This window comes from Alligator sinensis, unplaced genomic scaffold (assembly GCF_000455745.1).
Source record: "Alligator sinensis unplaced genomic scaffold, ASM45574v1 scaffold223_1, whole genome shotgun sequence".
NCBI classification, from domain to species: Eukaryota; Metazoa; Chordata; order Crocodylia; family Alligatoridae; genus Alligator; species Alligator sinensis.
The window spans coordinates 3,161,951-3,182,644 of NW_005841936.1; the positions used below are offsets into that span (position 1 = coordinate 3,161,951).

General features: G+C 39.5%; 1 protein-coding gene across 1 annotated transcript in view; it reads left to right on the forward strand.

The window, feature by feature from the left end:
- KIAA0825 (KIAA0825 ortholog) overlaps positions 1 to 20,694 on the forward strand; it is a 362,123-nt gene that overhangs the window by 100,246 nt on the left and 241,183 nt on the right. The window contains exons 12-13 of the mRNA XM_025199109.1: positions 6,649 to 6,759; positions 14,303 to 14,442. Coding sequence (XP_025054894.1) covers positions 6,649 to 6,759; positions 14,303 to 14,442 — 251 coding nt within the window. The remainder of the gene's footprint in view (positions 1 to 6,648; positions 6,760 to 14,302; positions 14,443 to 20,694) is intronic.

The following is a 20,694-nucleotide window of genomic DNA, read 5'->3' on the forward strand; positions in this document are numbered from 1 at the left end:
TTCCTGCTTGTGGCAGGGGGTCAGGCTAGATGATCTGTTCAGGTCCCTCCTGACCCTAGTTACTATGAAACTATGAAAGTACTATGGTCATCTCTGGTTTTCCACAGGATTGCTGCCTCATTCAAGTGCTGAGAATGAATCTGCCCGAGGGATAAATCAGAATAGTATAGCAAGGGAGGCTATTATCAGTAGGATGTGTGTGTCATTTGTTTCTGATATAATAAGATTTGGAGTGAATAAGAAAGGGAACTGCAGGGGAGGTGCAAAGCATCCTGGGATGCTGGGGGACTGAGTTAACTAATTTAGGTTAAATCAGTTTATTGAACTTCTGTCCCAGATGCCCTCCAGATTCAAATTAAGTCTGATACTACCTCTGGCCAGGTTTATCTTACACTGCTTTTGAAAGCGGTTTATGTGCACTGAATTTCAGTTGTTACAGATTTGATCTGGTTTCTGATCAGTCATAGCGGTTTATGTGTAATTTCTGTCCCTAACGTATGACAGTTCCACTTAAGCCTTCACGCTGCTTTCTGTAATGTTCTTAGGGTAGCTCAGGTCAGAGCAGATTTCCAGTTGTCTCATGCTGACAAAAAGGCTATAGTGTCTTCCATTGCCTAAGATAATGGTAAAGTTCTATTTACTTTCCTGCTAATGTTTGTGTATATTAGGAATTCTCAACAAGGGTGTCTAGCACTGTTTGGTTTACAAACATAATTCACATCATAAACCCAGAGGTTTCAAATATAGAACTCCATAGTTGTGGTCTTTCTGAGTTCTTTGCAACAAACTGTAGGCAAATCTATAGGCAAAAACAGAGTTAAAATAAAGAGCTGGCATTTTCCTAGAGGTGCCTAGAATCTGAAAAAGGTTGAGAACCACTGGTGTATAAGATATCAGGATATGTTGTCTTTTCGAAAATTACAATTTTAGATTGCTTGGAAAATATAGTTTCAATATTTATTCTGTCCTATTTATTATCCAGTTCAAGGAGTAGTGGTAGTTTATTTACAATTTTTGTTAAAACAATGCAGTACAATTGACCATGAAATTATCTAAGTAAAAATAGTTGCCTCTTGTTTTAATAGTTGCAAATATTTCTTTGTTTTTAGGAGATGCAAGTTACAACTTGTGCAACAGTGTATTATTCACAATTCATAATTATAGAGCACCAAATCCTTCAAAATGTACAAGGGAACACTATTAGAATGCATCTTGTTGGCATCTCATCATTTCACACCTGCACTGAGTCTTACAAGATCAATTCTCACCTTGTCATACCCTACAGAAGAATAAAACTACTGTAACTTGGGTTCTTGCTGTGGTATTAAATACTCTCACAGATGCTATCCACCACTTTCAGATTATAGGCAGCTGCCTGAACATATCTTACAGTCAAAACAAATTTTCCACTAACTATTATTGTACTTCTGTCAGAAGAGTAGTTGAATTCAACTGTCTGGCACAGAGTTAGATTTTTTTTTCCTGGCAAGACTTATTGCCAGCAGTGGACACTGAGAACTGCTGGCACTGAGGATTAATGCATTATTAGTATACACTTCATTCTTTATAATATTTAATGATATTATTATGTTTAAACAATATATATCCTTAAAGTGATAACAGGTTTCCACATCAGTTTTGAAATTTGATATAGAAGTTTTTTTCCCCAAACCTCATGATTCAGAATCCAAATGTCTGTGTCACCTGTTTGATAGTATAAAAGCTCTAACAATCTTTACTTAATTTGTTCTATTACAAAAATTTCTGTAACTCTTCAGTGTGTATTCTTGAAGAAGTATATGTTTTCTGAGAGAGAGAGAGTGAAAGTGACTAGGCTTTATCAAAACTGTTATTTTGATAATATCAATACTGAATTCAAGACCACTTTGAATTTAAGATTACCCCCTCCCCAATAATTAGACTCCATTCATGGAAAAATTATAAATGTGTTATAATTTCCCATGTATAGAATCTAATTATTGGAGAGTTGTCTTAAATTTGTCCTTTCCACACAGTTTTGCAGCAGGGAAAGCAGTGGCAAGGAGGCAAGCAGTGGGGGGGAGGAGTCAAGTGGCCTGACCCCTGTCCTTTGGAGCTTGCTCCCTTGCCAGCTGTCTCCCACAACACATGCCCTCTCTTCTTGCCATCTGGCGCCTGTTTCCCCTTGTCACCTGTGCCCCTGGGGCCTTCCTCCATACTGCCTTCTCCTTCCTATCTGTACCCTCTGGCACCTGCCCTCTCTGCTTTCCATGCCCTGTCCTCCCTGGTGCTTGTGCCCCAGAAGTGCCTCTCCCCCTGCTGCCTATTCCCTCTGTATCACTGCTTCTTACTCTCCATTGTGACTCCAGCTCTGGCTCCAGACAGGCAGACAGCAATGGTGGCCTGGGAGCAGCTCTGGTCCCAGGTTGGTCCTTTGTTCATTATTAGAAAACCAAGTCTCTATGTATGTGGAATTAGGTAATAGCGAGCATTTGTGCCCTGTACTTCTGGATACTAATGTAGCTCAATTAATAAATAAAAATAACAACACTGTTCTACTTAAGGGATGCCTTATATCCTCTTGGGTTTTAATCTAGTTTAGGAGATCTATTATAATATAGAAAGATTTTTAAAAACTAAATAAAGCTCTATTAAAATAGCTATGTATTATTACTCTGCCCATTAACTACATTTTAATTCTTAAAGGAACTTGGAAAGTTTACATGGATAATATTTTTATTCCCCCTCTCTCCCATATCCATTCCCAGGCTTGGGAAACGCAACACACCCTTGCAACATAGGGCTACCTAAAATTTTAATGATGTATTATCCATTATTAAAATTCCTCTCAAAAATATACTGGTAGCATTTGAAACTGAAAAGAAAGAAGGAAATAGATACTTGGCATTTCTGTTAGTATACTAGGGCAAATCTACCCCTCCTGAAGTCAGTGAGCAATAAACTCATACTTGATGCAGCTAAGGAAAGGGAAACTCCCTAGTGTAGGGATGCGACCCAACATCGTCATCACAAATGAAGAGGCCAAGAAGGTCTTCATTGTGGACGTAACCATCCCCTTCGAGAACTGGGGCCAAGCTTTCACCGACGCCTGGGCTCACAAGCAGGAGAAGTACACCCCGCTGGCCGACATCCTGAGGGGCCGTGGCCACAACGTGACGGTCGACGTGCTCATCGTGGGAATGCTCGGAGCCTGGGACCCCAGCAACGAGAGCGTCCTGCGTGCCTGCCATGTCTCCCGCCGTTACGCCAAGCTGATGCGCTGCCTCATGGTGTCCGACACCATCCGTTGGTCCCATGACATCTACGTGGAACACATCACAGGCCAACGCCAGTTCTCCAACCCCACCAGACGAATCTCCGCCGGACTGGACCCAGAGGGGACCGCCTGAACCCGCCTCTGCACCAGTTGCACCTTCACTTTGAGAGGATTCTTCAACAGCGGACTACCCCGCTCCACCCAAAGAGGACCGCCGCAATGAGACTCTATATGGACTGAGACACTTTTTTCTTCAAACCACTTCTTCCACCATTGCGGACCATTGTAATGGGTTTGTGTGTATCTATCTTCTTTCTCTGTCAGCGTCGTGAACTCCCTCTCTTCCCTTCTGCCTTCCCCCCGCCCCCGGGCTTAGTTGGCTACTATTGTATGTCCTGTAACCTAGTTGCGTTCCCCTCCTCACCTCCATCCCTCTATTGTTAGTCCCTCGCTTGGGCGCTATGTATTTCCCTACCGGCTTTGTCATCTTTTTTGGATTCACAATCCTAAACATCTACTAATGAAGTAGCTAAAGGGATCCTTTAAGTCAGGAATTCTCAACCATTTTCTTCTTGAGGATCCCTCTAGCATGCTATAGAAACTCCACGGCCCACCTATGCCACAACTGTTTTTCTGCGCATCCAGTAGATTAAATGCTGTATTAAAGTGATAGTTATTCAGTTAAAAACCTATATAGTGTCTAATATAAAAAGAAAAGGATGATATAGGTATAAAAATGATAATTGACATAAAATAAATTATATTGACAGATCACCTGGATGGATATACTATCATTATATTATATCAGTTATTCATAGTTGTTGTACCCATATAGATCTTTTCTTTTTGAAGTTTCCATTTTCCTAATTTTATATGTATTTCATGATTATTTTTATTTTACTTAGTGTAAACTTGTTGCTGGTGCTGAGCAACAATTTTTTTCAAGACATGGGGGTATCTGCGACAAGCACACATGTATATCATGCTTAATGTTCATCCTGGCTTGGTACTTTGTTTTCATTGATGTCATAGCAGAAAATCCAGCTTCACATATGTAGGTGGTATTAAACGGTATCAATACATTCAGTGCTGCAGAAGATGCAGTTCTGTGTTCATCAAAAAACTCTCACCAAAGTGTCTCCAGCAGTATTTTGTTAAACCTGGTTCTGAGGGAGCTGTCTGATGAAATGTCAATGTGCTGTTCCTATAGTTTTAGTGGGACAATGGATGGAAGTTTAGCTTCAATATTCTCACTAAAGCGGGTTGTAATCCACATGTGTGTAGTGGCTTGTTCCATCATGAGTTCAGGGAAATAAGCATTAAATTTGTCAAGCAGGCCAGATAGACTGCTAGCTGAGGTTTAATTATGTCAAAGTCAATATTTCTTTCCTGAGTGAAAGAATGTAAGAGTTCAAACATATCAGTAATGTCCCCACAGACATGAACTTTCCATAGTTGTAGTTTTCTTTTGAATGCCTCAATTCTTTCACACCGGGCAATAAAATTAGTGCTCCCACCTTGTATAGTTTTATTCAGTTTATTATTTTACTGAATATGTCTGTTAGGTAACCCAGTTTTGCCAGCCACACACCATCTTTCAGCATTTTGGCAAGTTCAGGTTTCCTATTGGCTAAGAAAGTATATTTAATCTCAAAAGATGAATTATAAGTAAGCCTCTGCCTTGAGAGAGCCACCTCACTTTTGTATGCATAAGCAGGGAATGGTGCTCTGCCCCCACTTCCTCACGAAGTGCAGCAAAGCACCTGAAGTTTGTTTCTTTGGATTTAATTAAGTTAACTGGAGTGTTACCGCTGTGTTCAGTACACTGTGAACACCTAGTTCAATATCTTTAGCAGCAAGCGCCTCACAGTGTGAAAAACAATGTGTCCAAATAGCGCTAGGTGCAATGGCTTTTATTTTCTGCACAACACCAGAATGCTTTCCAGTGATTGCTGTAGCTCCATCAGTGCAGATCCCAGTGGAATTTGTCCAGCTGATTTCTGCAGAAATCATAAAATCATCTAAAAGTGTGAAAATGTTGTCTGACTTCCTTGTCATCTTGATCTCTTTGGAAAACAAAAAGTCTTCCTTTATTTCCTTATTCCACACATACCAAACATAGGCAAATAAATGGGACATTTTTGAAATGTCTGTGAATTCATCTAATTGTATAGCAAAGTCATTCTCACACAGCTGATCAATGCACTGCAAAACTATGTCTTTAGACAGAAGTGATCTGTTGTTTGACCCTGTCATTTGAAATAGGTATTTTTGCAAGTACCTTGGCCTTCTCCTCTCCAAACTTTTCCTTTGCAATTTCAGTAGCACGTGGCATTATTAAAATCTGAGCAATGGTATGTGATTTTTTTGCTTTAGCAGTTTTCTGCACCACTATGTAGGCTGTTACTACAAGCTTTTTATCCATAGTAGTTGTAGATTCATTACTGCTTTAGTACCAAGCAGTTCCTGGGCCTTTATCTCAAAAAATGAACGTTGCTTGTCCTTATTGATTTCATGCTTTGTAATTAAATGTCTATGTAATTTTGAGGGTTTTAACGTTCAATGGACAAGTATTTGTACACCAATTACACACTGCTTTTGAGGTGTATCTCCACTTCCAGAACAAATGAAACCAAAATTTGAATAGCTGTCTTCATATTTCCTAAATTTTGCAGTTATGAATTATTTTGTTTCTTATTCACACCACCTCCCTGGTGTTCTTCAGCCCTTATTTGGTTGAACATGTCGAAGAAAGCTCAGTATCATTACTCCATGAATGTTGTTGTTTTGATGCTGATGGTCAAATTAAAAATGTATGTGTAACTGATGTTTATTGTTTATGTACAACGATTTTCCTTTTGCTGTGTATCTTTTTGTGCTCTTACTGAAATAGCTCCTTTATACTTTACATGGAGTAAATGGAGAAACTGTTATGTAATCTGAGAATGTGAAAGTGTTAATTTCATTGAAGCCAATAGGTTTCAACATAACATGCAGGAAAATTAACATGGTCTCTGAAGCCTGCTGAGAATAATCATAATATTAATAATAGGCAGTACTGGTTTCTAAAATAAGAAGCATAAGGGAAATGAATGACTAAAAAGTAACTCAGTTTGCTTACTTTATCTACTTCCAGTCTTATTTTAGAAACATAGTGTATAAGAAGAAATATTAAATGAAATACATGTGTTCTTAGCTCTTCATATGCAATGCCAAATATAAATACTAAGGTACGAAAAACAATGTATAAAGAAAATTGAGATTATTTAATTGCATTGGATCCTGTGCAATTAAAACAATTTCACATCAGTCTCTTAGTTCTTGCATTTCATATTTCTCCTTAAATATGTATTTAGTCTTTTATTTAATTCAGGCCTATTTATTTTTTCCAGGTCATTTAAGAATGGTTTTGTTGAGCAATTTCCTCCAGATTTCTCTAAAGCAAATATTAATCATCCTTTATACTGGCTGTCTTGCTTAGCATCTTTTTGTCCTTCACTTAAGTGAGTATCTCAGTTTTGTTGTCGTGTAACAAGCATTGCATGGTAAATACTGGTCTAATATTGATACAATATTACACATATAGTATACCGAGATAAAATAGGCAGTTGAAATAATATATTACACTTGTTCTGAATTTGCATGTTTCACCAACTGAAAAGAAGTTCTGTTATTAAAGCTTCAGTAATCTGTAATAAGACTCAGGTTGAAGGCAGCATATGTATTATGTTTGATATTTGAATTATTTTCAAGATATTTTAATGAAACCTAAAGTTATACTGTTCTTGAAAAAAATGTAGGCTTTAGCACAGGTACAGCTTTCATGATGTATAATTTAGGACAAAATAATGAACTTAAATCCCCGTCTTTACTAAAGTTGGTCAAAAAAGAGGTTGATATTTAAATAACTCATTGAAAATACGCCAAATTTTTCCACTGCCTAGTTGTGTTTGATTTTTAGGGTGCTTACTGCATGATTAGAAGCAAGTGCTTAATTTTACTTTCTGTGTCATTGCCTATAATGACAAGTTATATATGAGACATATGCTACCAGCTGTGCTGTCGTTTGCTTTCTAATTTTGGACCCAAAGTACTCCCACACCCATGGTAAGATCTTCTCCTAACCCCTTTGCCTCCTCCCTCTCCTCAATAAATTATTTTGACTTCTGGCATTTTCCAAGAGATCTTCCCCTCTGTTTTTCATATTTTAGATGTTTTGGTAAATATTCAGATTTACTATAAGAAAAAATTATTTTCTCTTTCAAAAGAAAAAGAAAAAAAGAAATATGCTCTGTTCCTGAGGTCACATTTATGCTGGCATTCAAGAGTGTAATGAATAAGCAAGGATCTTAAGCTTTAAGCCATTTTGGTTCCTTTATTTGTAGGTAAATCCTCAAAATGTAGCAAATACTGTGAATCGTCCCAGGGGAGGATTATCCTTGCCTCACCCCTGTATTGCTTTCAGAGAAAGGGGTGGTAAAACCAGCCACCACAGGGTCCTTTTATGCAAAGCCTTCATGAAGACATTCATTCCTACTGGAAGAAATTTCTTCCAGTAGAAAAGTAGACCAGGACCTGGACAGTAAAGATTTTCCTCCAGCCCCAGGTGTAGAGAGCTTCACTGATGAGCTCTCTAGCTAGGGGTAGTATAGGACTGCTCCTAGGGCCACCCTGGCCTTTAGGAGAACCATTTAATTGACTGCTTGCCCTCTCCCGTGCCTAGGAAGGAGCAGGCTGTCAAATGGAAGTTGGCAGCTACTGGAAAGCAGCAGCTACCACAGAAAGCTCTAGGAGGATGCCATCTCCCCCCCCCCCCCCCCCCCCCCACAACCCGTGCCACCAATCAGCTGACTAGCAGAAGTGGGCCATTCTTCCATGGTGGGAAGAGCAGTACAAAGAGCAGGGGAGCATTTAGCCACTGTAGCAAGACTCCAGTAGCTTTGCCACAGGGGTGCAGCAACCTACATCACCCTGCACTGGTACGGGTTGACTCAGAGCAATGCAGAGTGAGGTGGGGGCATTTTGATCATGGCAGCAAGGCTCCCAAATCTTGCCACTGTGGCACAGCAGACTTCTGCATCCCCCTCTGCTCCAGGTCAGCAAAATGCCAAAGATAAGTCACCAGGGCTGGGAGCCAGGCTTGGGGAAAGCCGCCACACACCAGGCTCCCCACCTCTCCAACTGTTAAATTGCTACCCCTGCCACCCAACTGAGTAATGAGGTGGGGGTGGGGAAAAGAGGATGCTGGAAGAACTCGGAGCTAGAGGTCCTCTGGCTTTCCTCCCAGGCCCTTTTGGCTTTTCAAACATCATCAACTAAGCAGCAGCTGGAGGCAAAGGAAAGCAGGCAGGGGGCTGTCAAACCAGGAAAGCCTGGCCCCAGGAGATGTTAACCCAGGGGAAGGTGTGCAGAAATCCAGTCTTCTGGGAGAAACTCTCCTAGGAGTCTTTTAACCCTGGTTGTTTCTGGGTTGTTTTTCTCTTGGAGAGGCTATTTTTGCTCCAGGAGAAAAAGTATGAATGTCTGTAAACAATTTTTTTGTTTTGTTTTGTGATGCTCTCAGTAGAAATTGAACACCTGTACATGGCCAAAGGGGAGTATGTTCTGTGACCAGTTACATAAAGTGAAATCTTAGCCCCATTTAAATGGGTAGCAAAACTGTCATTTACTACTTTATAATCATAATTTCACCACTGGCCTTTCAAGCAATTTTGTCCTGGAGGGGTGCATCTACACGTGTAATTATGGCACCTGAATAAACTGCAGAAGTTATTCCTCTGAAGTTAATTGCTCCCAGGCTTACCATTTGAACATGCACCTAGGAGCAAATCAGCAGTTCAGTTTATTCAGGCGCAGCACATGAAGCCTGTGCAACACAACCCCAACTGGCAGGGGGTCCCAGGGGTCAGCCTGCGAGTCCGGGGCTGCTTCCCTTGGTGCAGTGTGCTACAGATGGGCTGGCTGAGGCATGAGGGAGCTTCAGCATGAGGCTAATAACCAGGCAGTATCTACATGTGCTATTTATAAGTTCTATCCTGCTGCAGAGTAAATTAGTTTACTCCAGCCTAATAGGGGCACAAATATAGTTGCTCATTAGTCAAATGTGCAGTAAATGTCTTATGTAGACATGCTTGAGGAGTAGCAGAAAGCTGCTTTAAAATACTCAAGGCCTAAATATTTCCACCTTGTGGGAGAAAAATCAGAGGAATATAAATGAGGAATTCCAGGCACTGCCTTTCCCACTTAAGAAATAACTTTCTCAGCACAGTGAATTGAAAGGGAAAGAAGAGTGCAAGTCCTTGTGTGGACAGTGTGTCATATGGCCAAAAACTCATGCAGGAATTGACAGAAAAATAGAAAAATATTTAATTCCTGGTTTTGACAACAAAACATTTACCTGTTCAGAAAATTCAGTAAAAGATTCATAATTTAATTTCCTTGAAAAAGGGCCAGAATTTGTGAATTATTGATTTTGCTCTGAATGTTTTTTACTGTGCATTAATGTTAATGGAAGTTTCTTTCTTCTCGTCCCTTATTGCTATATAAACAATAAAGAGTGAAAAAAATATACAAATTACAGAAAACTTTTCTTTTAAAATATTCTGAATCCTTCTTATTTTATGTTTTCAGCTTTATGCCTCATGGTAAATTGAATCCTATTACAACAAAGTTGATAACAAATTTATTTGTTCAGATCAGTCCTTGAAATCTTTAATATTTTAAGAATTCTAAATTTCTGCATATATTAGTTTATATTTTGTTTCTTTAACATTTTTATAATTTTTGCTTAAAGTATATCGGGATTAATTTTCCATTTGTCTAATAAAAATATTGAATTTTTCACATTTATTTTTCATCTTGAATTTCAAATGAAATAGCACATTTGTTTATTCAACTTTAATGACTAGTTAATGAATATTAATGTTCTTTTAGTGATTTGCTTTTGTGGCTTATAGGTTGCTTTCATATAATCTTACCTTGTGCAAATCAACATTTCTCTCTTTTCCTACTATTAGAAAACTGAACATTTATATGTGTGATATTTATATATACTTCACCTTTTGTCTCTTTTATGAGGCTAGTCTTATGTTCACTGCTACATGAGCTAGGAGGATGATAGAACATATGCCTCTCCATATGTCCAATACAAAACTTCTCAGTGCATTTATTGGTGCTAGTTTAGTGGCTGTAGGGAATGTCTGCAATATTTTATTTTTCCTCTGAGTGAGTCACACCACTGTACATTTCAATTTGCAGGAGACGTAAAGAGCCAAGAACAGGTGTATATTGCAATATGATAACTTCCCATCTGGTCAATGACAGACAAGTTTTATTTCTACCCAAATATTCTAAAAAGGGCAATTATATATATTTTTAAGTAATTTAAAAATATTATTCTTCACACACCTAACTGACCAACCCCCTTCCTTTTCTCATATTTTGAAGGCAATGGAAGGCATTGGTAGGAAGGATGCTGTAGAAATATATGAAATACACATGAAGACAGACACAAACATCCTTGTAATGTCACTGAATTAATGAAAATATAGAGTTCACACTTAAGTCAGAATATTAAAGCTGTTACTTTTAATAGTAGTAACTGTTTAATTTTTACTTGTCTAGTAGTGTAATTACAAATTTGTTTTTGTTCATTTGTTGAAACCAGTTATCTTCAGAAAGTGTAATTTATTTTTTTAAAAGTGATTCGTAATGGAAGGGATTATCCCTGAAAGTTTAATTGCTGTAAAAAGTGCAAAAAAGTCTTTACTTCAAGTTCTATCAAGATTTTTATTCGTATATAATAATACACATTAAAATATATCTTAAATTAGCAGTGATGTGTAATGTTAATACATTAAAAATGTCATTGCCAAGTAATTAAGGTTGCTACATGCATCACATACCTGATGCTAACCCATAAAAGCATCAAAATGAACAGTTATGGCACATACTTCACTCGTATGCCCATCTATTGTCAACTACTGCTCAACTAGTACTACACTAAAGACCATGTATTGCAAGTATAATTCCCTTCTGTCACATGACCTTCTTTACTTCTTTACCAAAGTATCCTGTTAGTAATGTATGTTTGGCATAGTAATGTGTTACATTACTTCAAGATCCTAAGGAGTTAACACTGCTGTTGCTTGCCCTTCCCTTTCCCCCTGCTGCCCATATTAGTTGCGAGGAGCAACTAAAAACCCTACATTTCTGTAGTGGTAATAGTTTAGGGGAGGTAAACGACATTAACTTTGTGGGTTCTGGAGCCAGCTGCAGGGATTAACACTCCCAATGCAGGGTCTCCCGCAACTCTTGCAACAAGTCCTGTAGACTGAATTTGACCATGGATTCAGTGGTCCAGCCAGTGAGAAGTCCTCGAGCTGGGTGACCCACCTTTGTGGGCTGGATTCAAGCCTGTAAACTATATGTTTAACACCCCTTGGCTAGGGACAGATATTACACATAAACCAGTATAAGTGATCAGAAACCAGTTCAAATCTGTAACACAACAGAAGTTCAGTGCACATAAACCACCTTCAAAGTGGCCAAAACTGATTTAAGATAAACCTGGATGGAAGTAGTATCAGACTTAACTGATTTAGGTTAAATTGGCTTATTGAACTTCTGTCACAGATCCCTTGAGATTCAAATTAACTCACAGTTCCCCAGCATCCCAGGATGCTTTGCATCTCCTGTGCAAATGCCTCACAGATTGGGCACACTAACTTAGGCCCATGCTTTCTGTTCCAGCCAAGCAGGGAGGCATGCTCTAGTGCCCCTTCCCTCCCCTCATCAGCTTCTGGGCTGAGTTACTGCAAGCATGTTGCTGCTTTTTTATAGTAGCCTTAACTGAACAACAATGTTTTTCATGTAATAATTTACAAGGAATTTTTAATGCTTAAATGGAGATGGGTTGTGACAGACCTGTGGAAGTAGAACTACAGCAGCACCTGACAAGAAAGAGTTTTTCAATCAGCAGCTGCCACATGAAACATGTTCAGTTATGTGCCACCAGCTGTGCATAAATGGCACATAAACTTTCTGTACAGTTATACATAAATCCTTCTCCAGTCTAACAGAAAAGTGTTGCTTCTATTGAAGAAGGTTTGATTTAATAGAAAAAGATGGGAGTATGAGCTCTGGTGGGTAGAGTTTATGCATGTATAGTTTATGCACCAGTGCACAAAAAATGTATGTACACTAATTTTGCACATACATTACATATATTTTCTTCATTGATAACTATTGATCCATAAACTGACAACCAAAATGAGTAATAGGTAAAAGTCACCCCAGATTCAAACACTGGTAAGTTTTTTGGGTAACTGGACAATGGCTTTGGAAATGTCATTCAACAATGAAAGAGAAGACAATAAGGGAAAATTTCCAACCCTTTCAACCCTATATGTGATGCAGCATGTGAACACAGCTGGGGGTCACATTCCTCAAAGTTTATTGGCTAACACTTCACTCTTGTGCCTGATGTTTGAAGGGCTGAATAAAATAAGGGTAGCTGACTGGTAAAGGCAGTTAGGGTGTGCAAAGCAGGCAGTATTCGATTCGGATTCGGCCTGATTCAAGAGACAGTGATTTGATTAATTGATTTGGATCAATCTTACAATTCGATTCATCTGAATCTGAAGATTCGATTCTGATTCGGAAAATCATCGATTCGGCCATAGATGCAGCTTTATATGGGTTTTTTTTACATATCTCTAGGTACTGGGTGCGGCTTGTGAACACTGAGATGGTGGGGTGGATTGAGCATCCCTCAGGAGTGCAGGGAGGCCCCCTGCATGCTCGGTGGTGAACCTGAAAGTGGACCAGAAGCACATCCGGTCCAAATCTCCTCCAAATCGAATCAGTGACTGAAGCTTCACACAGCCCTAAAGGACTGTACAGTTACCAGGTTCACTAGGGAGATCAGATTGGCAGTCCTCACCCTGCAACCACTGACAGGATTGTCAGCTGCAGAGCTGCTGAGGAGGAAATTGCTGTATTTCTTTATCTTGTTCAGACTGTTGCTGTCCCCATTTCCTGGCCCCTTTTTTGGGATTGTCTAAGAAGTAAGGAGAACAAATGTGAAGGCAGAAAGCTTGGAGAAGTAATAGAGTGGGTGGATGTTTCTGTAGCACTTCTATTGAAGGGGGCAGAGAGAGGGAGGGAAGTGCTACCTCTAATTGAAGAGGTTGCTTGCAGTAGCCCGGTGCCCCACATTATAGAATCAAAATAAAAATTAATTGTGTTTCTAAATATTTCATATTTAAGTTTGTTGTAGTAGTCAGTAACTGAGCTATGGGGAAGTCCTTTGATGTAAGCCCTTTGGCAGCCTGATTTTTGCTAACACACACACACACACACACACACACACACACACACACAATTACCAACCCCCCACTTAAAAAAAAAAAAAAGAGAGAGACGTCAACATTAAATAGGTTATTTTGGGAGTAGAGGCTCTTTCTCAGTAAATGTATGACCAAATTAACCCAAATTTTCATCATATCTACTCATGGCCCTTTATTGACAAAGCAATTTTCAGGCCATCTGATTTTAAATGTAGATTTTGCAGGACATTCAACATGCTGCTTAACCTATGAGCTGGTATCATATATGCACTACTTTGAGCACTTTTATTATTTTTATCAGCTTATTCTTTATTTCAGATATTTCATAGCCTTGTGCTAAACAATTAATGTATTACTGAACTAAAATATTATAACCTCAGATTTATTCAAGCAAGAAAAATCATTTTTCTCTCACGGAACAAGAATATACATGGTTCCACAGAAGAGATAAGTGAGGTTACTTTGTATCAGTTATAAATTTGGCAGACTACCAAATGTTAATTTGCTTTTAGCTAGTTGAGATTAAATGTAATTCCTTCCCTGAGCAGCCTTAAAGTAAGCAAGCATGAAAGCATTTTCAAAGTAATCTGGGAGGAATTGACATTTAAAGGAGTTAGCATTACATCTGCACTTTAAGGCTATTAATTTCATAGATAAATTAACTACATTATTCTCTCTTTATCTTACATTTTGAAAGGACTCCATCAGCCGGAGAAATGGCAGCCCAGGGTCAACTGAAACTGCTCTTATCCCAACCATGTTGTAATTGGAACTTGCTTTTGGAAACCCTGATACATCGTGATTGTCTCTTAGTGAAAATTTTATTGAAGAGTTCAAGTAAGTATTTGTGCTGTGTACATGTGTAAGAATATCAGTAAGAAGTACCAATATGTTCTTGAGCCCTGCTATATTTTTCACAACTTGAATGCTGATAAAAAGATGCCAACTAATAGTGGGCATCAATAATCATTCAGTTAGCAAGACAGATACTGAATAACAAAAAGAAGGCTTTCTTACTTTTTACTATGAGAATTGTTCAATCAGTCTGAACAGTTGAATTATGAAATCAGGTAACATTTTGATAAAATAAGTTATTATCATAACTATGAAAATCAGCTTCTAAAAAGTGAATGATTTTGGAGTTGTTACTATTTTTATGAAAATTAATTTAAGATTCCAATATTTTAGAATTAAGATTCTAAAAAGTTACCTTTAAAATATTACAGATTTTTCAACAGTGAAAAAGATATTTTGTGTATGTTATTGCAGGCAAAATTTGAAATGGCAGCTAAAATGGCATTTTCCTTTATATTAATGTCATGGTTTCTTTATATTAATAGGTTGAGGTGTGTAATTATAAGAGATACAGAAAAGCAAATGAAAGAATGGTCCAACATTGGTTTTCCTATTTTATTCTGCTAATATTATATTTGAAAATATTAAACATTCTTACCTATCATTTTAGGAGCTTTCATATAAAGTGATTAGGTTATTGAACAGCTAGTGGTATAATTACTAATTTAGAATAATGATTGCAGTAACATTGAGTTATATTATTAAGAATTAGTTTCTATCATTCTTTGCAACAGAACTTTTTGTTACATATCACACAAAATATTAGGTCCACGTAATATTAAACATAACATAATTTAGGTCTGTCATTTTTAAGTGGTCTAACATTTGTCAGAAGTACAACATTGCTTCAACTTCTGTCATGCTTCTTATTGAGTGCTGCACTGCATTCACTTAGCTATTCAAATACCTGTCATCTTTTACAAAGACTGACAAATGTTTGATCAGGATCATATTCTTACTCTGGCATTATCCTGTAGTGAATTTTCCAGCTGCTTAAATTATCACAAGGATGAAGTGACAGAATTTATTAATCTATTGACTGACCAACCCTTTGAGCTTCAAGCAAGTACATATGTTGCTTAGAGTTAAAAAGCATGTAATTTGCAAAGGCTCTGTTACTAACCTTACAATAATGATATTGATAAACTTTTATTTCACATAAAACTGAAACTACAATAGTTATTTGCTTCTAGAGTTCTAATTTTTCAAATTAAATATGTACTATGAAAATTACCATCTTCTTTCATTATAGATTTGTGGGAAAGATGCATTAAGTGATATAAAATAATACACTTTGTAAAGCAACAAAACACGTTTATCAAATAGCATTTCTAATAAAGCACTTTTCTCTTTGATGGCAAACTGATATAGTTTTGATTATATGAATTTTATAATGGTTAAAAATTCATCAAGTGTGGTTGTACAAAATTCCTTTCTAAAGCAATTAAGAATGATCAAGAACTATATCTTAGGGATAAATAGTAGTATATCTTATTTTCTTAGTAAGGACAAAAGTCAGTACTATAGAAACGTGTATTTCACCAGCAGTAGTATTTTCTTAATCAGATACTACATGCAAGTTGTTAAAAAATAAGTATACTATAAATTTGGATTTCGGCATTATGAGTATCCACATCACAAAACTGCCTGAACTAACTTATTTTCACAGCATAAATAATACTGAACTTTTTAAAAAGGTAAAAATATGCTTTTCAACTTTTTCCTTTTATACATGCAAAAAACCAAAAAGATATCTGCCAGCACAAATTATATTTAAATGAGTGCTTTTATGTTTTGGATGTTTTTAGACGGTGATAATCACTCATATCATGCCAGTGCATTTGTGCTCATTATGTTATACATCATTCAAGCACACAGAGTTAGACTGTTGTCCCCACCTTCCCTTATGTGTCTGCATCAGTGGGTGGAAGAAACTTTTCCCATCTTTACATGGCCTGAATTAGAAGTGCTCAGTCATTAAACTGTGCCCAAGAACAATTGTCCAAAAAAAAGGAGAGTGAAAGGAACTGGAGGTAGTTGTGGTCTACCTACTGTTGCTAACTGTAGATTTTATTGAAAATCTCTTTTTATTCAGTGTTTTTATTCAAAATCTACCTCCTGGCGTCATAGGCTCACATAAAAGTCCAAGATCTCATTAAGAAAGTTTCTTGCTCTTGTGATTATGACAAAAAGCCAGAAACATAAACCCTTTATATATAAGGTAAGTAATGATATAAAAAGATGGAAAAACCATTATCTTTTAAAAATCTCACGATAATTTGAAGCCTGAGTCTTTTTAAAAAATGTTTTGTTTACTTTTGATCTCATGTAGCTTTGCTGCATTCATCAAAGGCATGCCACAAATTACTCTGTTTTCCCCTCTTGGTGTCACCAGAGCTCAAACAAAATGCTTCTAGGACTGTCTTTAAAGATGATATCCAGTATTTACGGCGCTAGCTTATAAATTGGGAGACTGCAATCCCCTACTGTGCCACACTTTCCTGGGGCAACTCATTTAGGCCCACAGCCACATAAGTACTTAGGTGCCTAAACTAGATGCTGGATATATACAGAATATAAGCATCCAAATCCTCAGAGCAGGGTACATAGAATTCTTGTTCAACTGCTTAGATGCTTGAAAACCCTCAAGCACTTCAGGTTATGCCGATAAAGTATACTAGGCACCAAAAATACTGCTACTACTAGTTTGAATGACCAGAATTATTGCCACCTTCTCAATTCTGGCTGTTGTAGTGCCTAGCTCATGCCTTAAGTCAGTGGTTCTCAAAATTAAAATCAAGTAGAAAGACCTGGATACAGCAGAACAAGTATTGAAATCAAGATCTTATCTATTCTTTGTAAATTAATGGGATTACTTTAACAAGATACATGCTTTCCTGCTTTCTCCATCAGTTTCCCCTGCAAATTAAAAAAACTGGGATCCAAAGTTTTGGCCAAGTACTCAGATCAGAAAAGGAGAACACTAGTGGTGGGTGTGGGAACCATTTTCCAAATGGCTGAAGTTTGAACTCCCATTTTGTTAATGGAGAAAATAAAGGATATGCTAACAAGAATCAAAGTGACCAAAAGATGTTTAAAAAAAAACCTGGAACAGGAGCTGGAATCATAACAAGAGAAAATAAAGTAATATCTGTAGGTTTCCCAGAACAGCTGATAGATGACTTGCATGCAGAGATAAAATATCTGTTAGGAAAGCAATTGCAAGGTGTCTGGACAGATTAGGAAAATTTATTGCTAACATGCCCAGTCAGGAATGGCAGCATGGATTAATTAAATGACCACCCTTACTACACCTGGGTCAGAAGAGCCTTTATGAAACAGGAAGGCAAACGTGTTCTGGGTAATTTGGGCCTTACTAAGAGAGAGAAGCTGCAGCAAGGACCTAACCAACTGAGAAATTATCTGTAGAAGGAAACCATATGATTACAAATCTCAAGGAAGTCTTTGTGTGGAATTGGCCCAAGATGTGGACTTAGGTATGATTTTCCACCCTATTTGTACAGATGGGGAACTTTCTTTGTGGGGAAGAACACTCTAGTATTTGGCTCAGTTCAGTATCAAGAGTGAAATGAATTTTTTAGAAGATTCCTGCTCTGATGGTGCTACATAACTTAAACCTAGAACAGGGCTCAATTAACCAGGATCTGCTCCAAGCCCTTGATATGCAATTTTGGAATCAATGATCAAGTTGATCTTGCTGTGTTATGTTCAAAGCTAAAAGGGAAGGGAAAAATGAGTCTTCATATGAAATAGCAGGTCTTGAGATTTGTGCTTAACATATCCATCTAGGACTGCTAGGATAAATTGGCAATGGACCAACTTATGGATACTCAGCTGGAATTGCTCTTGCAGCGAAAGGAGGCAAAAAATGCTCTTAAAAGTTGTGGAATTTGCCATGGAACTTGAATCATTTCTTGTAGCAAGATGCCAAAAAAGGAAGGAGTTGGTAGTGAGGAAGATGGAAACAGACACTTGTCAAAAACTGGGAAATTGGATTTGAAAAAATAGACCCTTATAATTCAGAAAAGATTTCTAGGTAACTGAAAGAGCAGGTGATCTAATGATCAGTGGGCACATCTACACATGATGCTTAACTGCTCAATAGCCTAGTTTACTGTACAATAAGCATGTGCGTCTACATGTGCACATGCTTACTGCGGAGTAAAAGTAGCTAATTGTGAATAAATTTGCTACCTGCAGATTTACTTGCAATTAGTTCCTGCATAGTTATGCACATGTAGATGAGGTCTGTCAGCAAATTTGCTCCCAAATCAGCCCTGCCTCTAAGGGGCCAGCCTGAGGCTAGCCCCAGGGCTCTGGGCTGGGAGCCTCTCCTGCCCCAGGGCTGGGCTGCCTCTGTGGCAGCCCCTCCCTCAGATCCTTAAAAGCCTGCAGGCATTTTGAGCCCTGGGGCACACTAGCATGCAGCCCAAGGCCCCTCCAGGCATGACTGGTCAGCACGGCAGTACTGCACAAAGGTCAAAGCCTTTGCGGGTACAGTGGGTCACTGTGACCAACCACACTCATCAGGTCAGGAGTGCCTGCAAGTCTGTGCCCTTTATGCAGCAACTGATGGAGATCGTTGCACCCTGGGATCCAGGCCGCAGCCCCTGCCCCTGCCACTGCCCCAGCCTACCTTGACAGGCCCAGACCCAGCCACAAAGTGCAGCTAGCTAGCCATGACACTGCTGGCTGCCAGCAGTGCCACCTCCTCCCCAGGGGAGGCCCCCAGCTGGTCACCTGCACGCCATGGCCCGCCTTATGAGGACACCGCCTAGAGCCATATACCATTGTTGCGAGCCAGGACCGAATGGAGCCACCGGCTATGCCAGCCACATGGTAAGCCCCTCACTGGGGGGAGGACCCTCCCGACCCCTGCCCCCCCTCCCTGCCTGGTCCAGCTGTACTCCCCTGGCCCTGGGTCCCCCCCACCCCCCTAGCATGCAGAAAGGTGGGAGACAGTGCAAAACTTTATTGAGCAGCCTGTGCCCCCACAGCTAGGTGGGCATGGGCCCGTTACATACTGAGAAATGCATTGATTGCAGCGATGATGTCCTCCTTGGCTGCAGAGGGCAGGGTCATGTAGCATAGCCACAGGTAGCCCTCCAGGTGGTGGAGGTTGTGTGGCAGCCCAGGTTTACCCCCTCATGTGGCACCCACAAGGACTTCCCAGCCTGAAGAAAGAGAACATTGGGAACCTGCAAGACGTGGGATAGCCAGCACTACGGCACAGGTAAGAAACGAGAAGGTAAGAAATAAGGGGCCCCTTGGGACTCGGAGTGGACGGGGAGCAAAGGCACCTGTCGCAGGGCTCAAGTGCCTATATACTAATGCTAGGAGCATGGGAAACAAGCAGGATGAACTAGCGCTCCTGCTTGCACAAAACACCTACGACTTAGTAGGGCTAACGGAAACCCGGTGGGATTTGTCCCACGACTGGGCAGTACATATTGAGGGTTATAGATTGTACAGAAAGGACAGGGTGGGGAAAAAAGGGGGAGGGGTTGCGCTCTATGTCAATGAGCAATATACGTCAACCCTCATCAAGACGGAATCCAAGGATGAGGAGGTAGAAGGATTGTGGGTTAGGCTACATGGGGGGAAAGGAGAAAGGGATTTGGTGGTAGGGGTCTGCTACAGACCCCCACATCAAGGGGAAGAAATAGATGCGGGGCTCCTGAGGCAGCTCTCAGAGACCATAAAAGCTAAAGAGGCGATAGTCATGGGGGACCTAAACTACCCAGACATCTGCTGGGAGACACAGACGGCAAAGTCCCACCGCTCACGCAGGTTTCTAACCTGTGTACAAGACCTCCACCTGACACAGGAGGTACACGGTCCCACTAGGGGGAATGCCATACTGGATCTGGTATTGGCAACGGGGGATGACATGGTAGGGGACCTACAGATCGGTAGCCATCTGGGCGACAGTGATCACCTAATAATAGAATTCACCATAAGACATTGAGTGGGTAAGGTAACTAGTCGGGTGAAAGTACTAGACATTAGGAAAGCTGATTTAAGTGAACTCAAGCGATTAGTCAAAGACGCACTGCAGAGTAGGAGTTTTGAAATGATGGGACCCCAAGAAGGGTGGCTGTGCCTTAAGGAAACGATCCTTCGGGCACAAAGCAATCCCCGTGCGAGGTAAAAGAAGGAAAGGGGCCAGGAGGCTTCCCTGGCTGACCACAGAAATCCAGGGCAGCCTAAGGG